Consider the following 8,092-nt stretch of genomic DNA (forward strand, 5'->3'; position numbering starts at 1 on the left):
GGGAAGAAATACATCAAAATGGTAAAACCCAGAGTTTAGCTTTTGGGCCATGTTTAACTCCAACCAATCACCATTTAAATTGCCATACTTTGCTATTTTCCATGTCTTTTCCAAACATGAATTCTATAGTTTTTTACTTATCAGCTGAGGTGCTTGGGAAAGTACACGGAGCTTGAAGTAACACGAATGGCAAGTTTGTTTTTCCATGCCTGGATGTGTAAAATGATGGATTTACTCTGGCACATATTAATTCAGAATGAAGAAAAGAATCAGATAGTTATACCCTTATGGTTTGAAAGAAATTTGTTTCCGATGACAGCTCGGAGGAATCTCATTGGAGATAACATAAACCTGGAGTGGGAGAAAGTCCCAGTGCCAGTGAAATCCCAGATTACACCACATTAAAAACATTTTTCCTTGGCTTTTAATTATTAATCCAGTCCATCAAACTGTATCATTCCCACTGGATAAAGTTCACATGGATAAAATCATGTTTTATACCTTTCTGAGCTCCAGCAGGCTGAAACATCCAAAACCCATGGGAATTAAGATAAAACTTACTTGGAATGGGAATGGATTTTAAAACAATCCAATTCCAAAGGCTGATTTGTTAACAACTGTATTCTGCTGACAGTTCTTTATAACTAAATAAGACTCATCCTTAACACTTCCATAAATCCATTTATCTTGCTTTAGCTGCCTAAGGAAAATAAAAACCAATTTGCACAAGCCATTACTCCCATTTATTATAAAAAGTCCTACTTTTGGGAGGCTGTTTTCCAACACAGCCCGCAAAAAAAGAGGATATGAGGACATGAAGAAGGAAGTCAACTTCTTTCTCTTGGATTTACATCTCTTCCTGTGCCCTCGCTGCAGTGGTGGGAGCCAAGGGTCTATCCCAAAAGCAGCAGAGAACATCCAGGCTGATGTGGAGAGGGATGGGCTCCTTCCCTGACTCCGACAGCTGAGCCTGTGGGTGACAGGGCTGTAAATATGTTCCCTCTGCTCTCCTGGGATAAAAACCCTCAGGGCTCCTCATGGCAGAGCAAATAAACAAAGAAAAGAGCAAAAAAAAGGGGATAGAATGGAATCCTGAAACTTATTGTGCTTCAGGGATCTCAAATCCATCCTGTGGATGAGCCACCACGTCACATGGACACACGGCACCAGCGATGACAGGCTGGTCAGAGGGTCCCCAGGTGTCACACAAAGCACCTCTGGCTCTGGAGCTGCTGATGTCCCTCTGTGGAGGGACAGCCCAGTTTTCCTTCAAGGATGGGATTATCCACGTTGAAGTACTTGCAGCCCGGATGTTCAGGTGGCTCTGAGCACTTTCAGACAGGGATTAGTTGTCTCAGAGTGAACTAATTTGCATTAATCACCCCATCTGGGGGCTCCATCCACACCCTTGACCTACAAACTCTATTTAAGCTCAGCCCAAAGAGGTTATTTCCCCTCTGGAGTTATACTGGAGAAGTCCTGGTTTCCAGTTTCACAAACGTGCACATCTCTGGATTCCTTTAATCTGCACCTTGCCTTGATCACAGATCCAACCCTGACCAGGGATTGACTTTGTTTTCAGATGCTTCAGCCTGCTGGAGCTCATAAAGGTGTAAAGCACAAGTTTATCAATGTGAATTTTATCCAGCGGGAATGATACATAATAGAACAGTTTGACAGACTGGATTCATAATTAAAATAAATAACTGAGGAATAAAACCCCATAGCATTTAGGTCAACCTTGGACCTGCCTCATCATCACCAGCTCACCTGGTGGTTTGGAGTCTTGGCTCAGAGAACATCAGGAGGCTTGGAATAAATTAGGTTCTGATTTATAAAGCAGGATGGAAGGTGGAAAAACAGGTTTTTGGGGAAGTCAGTGGTGATTTGGGGTAATACAGTCCTGGACAGAGACAAAATAAGTCTGATTTGGGGCAATGCCAAAGAAATGGAGCAGAAATGGCCATGAAAGCAAAAATTGCCATTTTTCTTGGAACATGCACAAAGGCAGAGGAAGGATTTAGTGATAAACTGTTCAAAGGTTTATACTTAATTACCTGATAATTATTTAACTTTTTTTACAAGTTGGTTTACCTTCTTGGTTGTTCTTTTCTAAGTATCAGAAGTTTCTCATGGAAATAACCAGATTTCATGGTTTTATTTATTATTTTGAGAAAAGAGGGGGTGTTTGAAGTTGTGCCTGGAAGACTGGTAATAAAACAGGGAGTAATGGGAATAGGTGGCGAAATTTTGGTGCAGAAACTCACCAAATTCCAACACTGATGTTAAAATATTGTTGTTTATAGAGCTACACCCAACCAAAACATCAGCTTTTGGATGATCTTTAATGCCCCTTCCAACCCAAACCATTCTAGGATTCTATGTGACCCTGCATGGATCTCCTCTGGACATGGCACAGCCTCTTCTAGGCTACCTGGAGTCTCTTGATCCCTCTAATTCCACCTCAGATAACACAGGACGTTCTTAATGTTATTGATAGCTGATAGAGAAATCCCATCTGTGGATCCAGACTTTACTTTGTGGGTGGCTGAGATATTCCTGGGAATACCTGGAGCAGAATAAGAAGGTTTAATGGACTCTGGATCTGATGGGTAGGTCCTGTACAGACCTCCTGGTGCTAAACCAGGAGTAGCCTGGAAGCCTTTTGGGTTCATTCATTACCTGGAGGCTTGGATCAGCCCTCATCTCCTGTAATCCCAGCCAGCTGCTCCAGGGATCCATCCAGAGGTACTTAGGACACCCTAAGGTGTTTGCAATGGATACCAGGAATAAACCCACCTACTGACCCTGAAGTAGAGTTATATAAAAATATAATATAAATATAAATATAAATATAAATATAAATATAAATACATTAAATAATATTTCTATTAAAGGATGTTTTGCTGATGGAAAGGGTTCCTCAAGGAACTCTCTGATCCCGATGCTCCTCTGGTGAGGTAAGAATTGGATTTTTATCTTTAATCCTTTTATGCTGATTTGTTTTGTTATCAGGGTCAGGGAATTCTGTCTGGCTATTTTTCCCCCTCCCTCATGCCAGGGCTCTCACCCATACCTTGTTTTCAGCTGGGAATGAAGTGGGATTCATGGAGGTTTGTGGGGGAGAAGAAAATCCAGTAACATGTGGGTGTTGGTGCACACATTTAACCCAAGAATGTTTTCCATCTTATATATAAATATATAAAATTTGCTATTGGATTTTAATATATAATTTTGCATCAGAAAAGACATCTAGGAGATCTCTGGCCCTAGGATGGCAAGTTATACATTTATATCCATATGTATTTATGGATATGTGGCTTGGAGCAACCTGGTCTAGGGGAAGGTGTCCCTGCCCATGGCAGCAGGGTGGAACTGGATGATCCTTAAGGTCCTTCCCATCCCAAACCATTCCAGGATTCTATGAAAGGTCTCAGGATCCCCCATATAAAGTTGATGAATGATGAGACATTCCAGACTTCCATGATTTCTGGGCTGGATCAGGGAGCCATGAAAAGCCCTTCCTAGGAAAGATGGAAGGACAACATCTAAACGAATTAATTTTCAGTTTTAATGCAGTTTGAAGATAGAGAGATATTGCCCATAAGCCAAGTCAATGAATTAATTAATAAATCACTCCCTATTTGAAAGCAGGATAAATTTCCAGGCTCAACTGAAACAGTCACCTTTGTCCTTTCCTTTTTCCACCCCCAGTTTCTGCCTTTCAAAGCCTTCAACAAAGCTACAATTAGTTTTCCACTTTATGCCCCTGGTGGTTTGTTAAAAACAAAGTCAGGAATATTATCAGGGGAGTTTGTATCCGGAGATTTGCACTTTGGCAGTGGGGAGAAGGGACTGGAAAATAACAAAACAAGGCAAGAAAAAAAACCTGAACAACCTGAAATAAAAAAACTGAGAGTGATAATTATTTTAAAGTTCCCTTTTTTAGTCAAGAAGTAACTCCTGACAGAAATTGCATCTCCCTCATTTCTCCATATTCTGGGTGAAAACTTGGTGCTGGCAAGGATGACAAATCAACCTGCTTTTTTTTTTTTTTTTTGGTCAAAAAAACCCTTTCCTTGTGAAAAGTTGTGTTTCATCTGCTTCTGAATGAAATTAATTCCTGTTTTCACACAAACAACTTATTTTTGCTCCTTTAGTGCACCATGGTGCTCCATTGTCAATCCCAAGGGATGTTAAAGAGCCATAAAAGTCCTTTTAAGGTATGAAATGGAGAACTGGAAGAGGAAAAAGGTTAAAAAATATCCATCAGCTTTTCCTGTATGTCACCACCATCTGTTGGACATTGCTGGGAGCATCATCTCCTTTTTATTTTACATAAACCCTCCTTTTTTCCTGATGTTCCCATAAGCCTTGTGTAGCAAAGTGCCTTGTTCTTGCTCAGGAAACTGAGAAATAGGCAATAAATAAAACAATGGCATCATGTGGCTGATCCCACCTGGATATTTTGTTTTCCAAGCATCAGCTCCCGAGCCTGTTGAAAACACTGGATGTTTGAAGTTCTAACATTTGGAAATGATGCTTTAAACTGCACTTTATTTTTGTCTCAGGATAATTTCCAGCTGATGCTTCAGGTTGTCTGAATCCTTCAGGTGGGGTTAGATGGGGTATTAGGAATAAATTCTTCCCTGAAGGGGTGGTGAGGCCCTGGAATGGATTTTCCAGCGAAGCTGTGGCTGCCCCTGGATCCCTGGCAGTGTCCAAGGCCAGGCTGGACAGGGCTTGGAGCAGCCTGGGCTGGCAGAAGGTGTCCCTGCCCCTGGCAGGGGTTGGAATGAGATGATCCATAAGGTCCCTTCTGACCCAAACCCTTCCATAGCACAGATATTGTCATAAACTCCCCCTGGGGGTAGTTTTAGGATGTATTAAACAATTAAAGGCAATATTTTTGAACTGTTGTTGTTCAAATAATACCTTCTGCTGCCGCTAATTTTTAAATCTTCATATCTTGACTTGGCAGCGGAGGATCCCAGGACCCCTCAGGGCTTGGCTGCCCCTCGCTTGGTCTGACAGCTCCCTGGAGGGTAAGATGTTATTCCCTGACTTGTTTTGGCTCTGTGAATCCTCCACAGGGCAAAGCTCTGGAAACACAGGTGTTACGTGGGAGAAGCCCTGGTGTATGTCTCCAGCTGGAGCTGGGAGCAGCTGGAAGTATAAAAACTGCTTCAACGGGACCTGGGAGCAAAGAGGAGCAAAACTCCACCTTCAGGTAGGTTTAGATGGAATATTGGGAATAAATCCTTCCCTGGGTGGGTGGTGAGGTGGTTCCCAGAGAAGCTGTGGCTGCCCCATCCCTGGAAGTGTTTAAGGCCGGGTTGGATGGGGTGATCTTGGTGAATCCTAGGGCAGCTCATTGGAAGCTCTTCTACTGCTGTGCCCAAAGATTTTATGGAAATTGGGTGCCACAACGGAGATCCTCACCACAGGAGGACAAGGATGAGCACTCCATTAGTTATTCCACACCAACCACCTGCCTCACATCAGGAATAAAATATAACCCATGGGTTTTAATTGAATTTATTTTCATTCCAGGTCTCCGATCCATCACACAAAGTAACGTTGGTTGGTTGAGTAAGGAAAAGCGAGGCTGGATTTTAGTTAAGCAAGAAATTGAGGTAAATTCTCTGATGGCAGCAGATTCAGCCCCAAAAATGTTTGGTTTTCCTTATTTTTAACACCTCTGGCTCTGCCTCGGGCATCTCCCCACGGGTGATGAAAAGCAGCTCTAAATCCTCGTTAATAACTCCAGGAGACCACAGAACACCTGAATGGAGATGTTGGGTTCTGGGGGTGAAACTCAGCCTTTAACCAAGGCTCATGCAATAATGAGGATTTCCAGGTTTAGATCCGTTTGTCAGGAGCCAGCAGTGCCTACTCTTGGTTTACTCTCTGGTGTAACTCCATCAAGCCATGACTATCCAGGAGAAAAAACCATGTTTACTTATTCTGTCGCAGTGTGGGATTTTACAAGGTGCTGATCTCTTCCTGGTAAACAGCGAGATGGAGGATGAATTTATCTTTTACCTCCAAATTAAGCATCACATCTAAAGCAAAGTGAGGTAAGGCAAATTCCGGCTCTTATTTCTACAGCCAGGAAAAAATATACTAAGGGAAGTCCCTTTTTCCAATGCTTTCACCTAGAAAATCTCTTCCTGGGACATGGGGAGCGGGTATTTATTCCTCAAGTGCTCAGACCGAGTAGGGAATGGTCAAAAGATGAGAAATAATTTTATTTTCCCAGCAATTATCAGGAAAATCATGGAATTCCCTGTGTAAGTGGACTGAGGAGAACTAGGAGGAAGCCTTGCAACTTATTTCTGAATTATTTTGATATCATATTTCCCTTCTTAATGCCTTAAATATGCCCCTGCTTCCAAATACGTTGGCTGAACAGGGATACTGGTGCCAGGAACTTGTGGTTTTTCTCTTTCAAGGAGAATTTACCTTTTCTTGACTGAAGGCTTTGTAACTGTTTGACCAAAATTGACATTCTTATCATTATCAATGGATTTATTTGCATGAAACCTTTCAATCTAAAGGCAGAAAGCAGCTGAACTGCATATATAAAATGTTCAGTATGGTTGGAGAAAATGAGACGTTTGCATCTGAATTTATTCTCCTGGGCTTCACCACCCGGGCAGACCTGCAGGTGATGTTTTTTGTCCTGTTCCTTGCCGTCTACGTGGTCACTCTCCTAGGAAATCTGGGAGTCATTGTATTGATCCGTATGGATCCGCACCTTCACACCCCCATGTACTTCTTCCTGAGCCACTTGTCCCTCCTGGACATCTGCTACTCCTCTACCATCATCCCCCAGAGCCTGAGGGATTTTTTGGCAGAGAAGAAGGTGATTTCCTTTGCGAGATGCGTCACCCAGCTCTTCTCCTTTGCCACCTGGGCCACCACCGAGTGCTACGTGCTGGCCGCCATGGCCTATGACCGCTACGTGGCCATCTGCAGGCCCCTGCTCTACTCCGTGCTCACATCCCAGAGGATTTGCATTGGGATGTTGGCTGGGGCCTACCTGGCTGGAGTGATCAGCTCCACCCTCCACACGGTTTCCATATTCCGCTCCTTGTTCTGCCACTCCCGGGCCATTGACCACTTCTTCTGTGATGGGCCCCCGCTGCTGGCCCTGTCCTGCTCTGACACCCGCGCCAGCGAGGTCGTGGTGGCCGTCGTGGTGGGGTTCAACACGCTGAGCACCGTGGCCTTCATCCTGGTGTCCTACTCATCCATCCTCGCCGCCGTCCTGCGGATCCGCTCGGCGGCCCGGCGGCGCAAAGCCCTGCGCCCCTGGCCCTGCGGATCCGCTCGGCGGCCGGGCGGCGCAAGGCCTTGTCCACCTGCGCCTCCCACCTGGCCTCCGTCACTCTGTACTACAGCAGCTCCATCCTCATGTACCTGCGCCCCGTCTCCAGCCACTCCTTGCAGCAGGACAAGGTCATCTCCCTGGTGTATTCCGTCGCTGTCCCCATGCTGAACCCGTTTGTTTACAGCCTCAGGAACGTGGACTTGAGGAACGCCATGAGGAAAGCGAAAAGTAGGATCCTCACTGCCTGGTCCATCCATGGCTCCCGGTTAGCTGAAAAGAGAGGACGACCCCGCTGCCGTGAGGGGTGTTAGATTTTGGACCCTCCAGAAGAGGGGTTGGATGTCAGACCCTCGGGATTCCAGGGTCTGGACTCATCTTCCAAGCCATTGGTGCCATGATCTCCCTGCAGCAGCACTGCGGGGAAGGGATGAGACATCTCCTGGCGTTGTCCGGAGTGCAGGAATGGAGGGGGAACGTGGCAAAGCAGAGCCTGAGTGGGAGATGAGGCACCATCCTCAGGGACACTCCCTGTACTGTAGAACAGGAGCTGGGGAGACTCCAACCCTTTGGGGTGCTGCCCTGCCCTCCCTTGATTTTTCCCTCTTTTTTTGGGGGATGTCCATGTGGAAAGAGCTTTGTGGAAGCACCGAGCTGCCGGCCAGGGCACTTGGACTCATTTTGTGCCTTCTCTGGGGGAGAGGAAAAAGGGAGATGGAGGAGTCCAGGGGGTGATGGTGTCATTTGGGGCACTCCAAT

The 8,092-nt window shown here is 45.2% G+C and overlaps 1 protein-coding gene across 1 annotated transcript; it reads left to right on the forward strand.

Moving 5' to 3' along the window:
* Positions 1–6,589: 6,589 nt before the first annotated feature.
* Positions 6,590–7,647, forward strand: LOC103614736 (olfactory receptor 1019-like). The gene is made up of 2 exons (XM_008632713.2): positions 6,590–7,306; positions 7,357–7,647. The coding sequence occupies exons 1-2, from the start codon at positions 6,590–6,592 to the stop codon at positions 7,645–7,647; spliced, it is 1,008 nt and encodes a 335-aa protein (XP_008630935.2).
* Positions 7,648–8,092: the final 445 nt, after the last annotated feature.

The sequence above is a fragment of the Corvus brachyrhynchos genome, unplaced genomic scaffold, assembly GCF_000691975.1.
Source record: "Corvus brachyrhynchos isolate BGI_N302 unplaced genomic scaffold, ASM69197v1 scaffold315, whole genome shotgun sequence".
NCBI classification, from domain to species: domain Eukaryota; kingdom Metazoa; phylum Chordata; class Aves; order Passeriformes; family Corvidae; genus Corvus; species Corvus brachyrhynchos.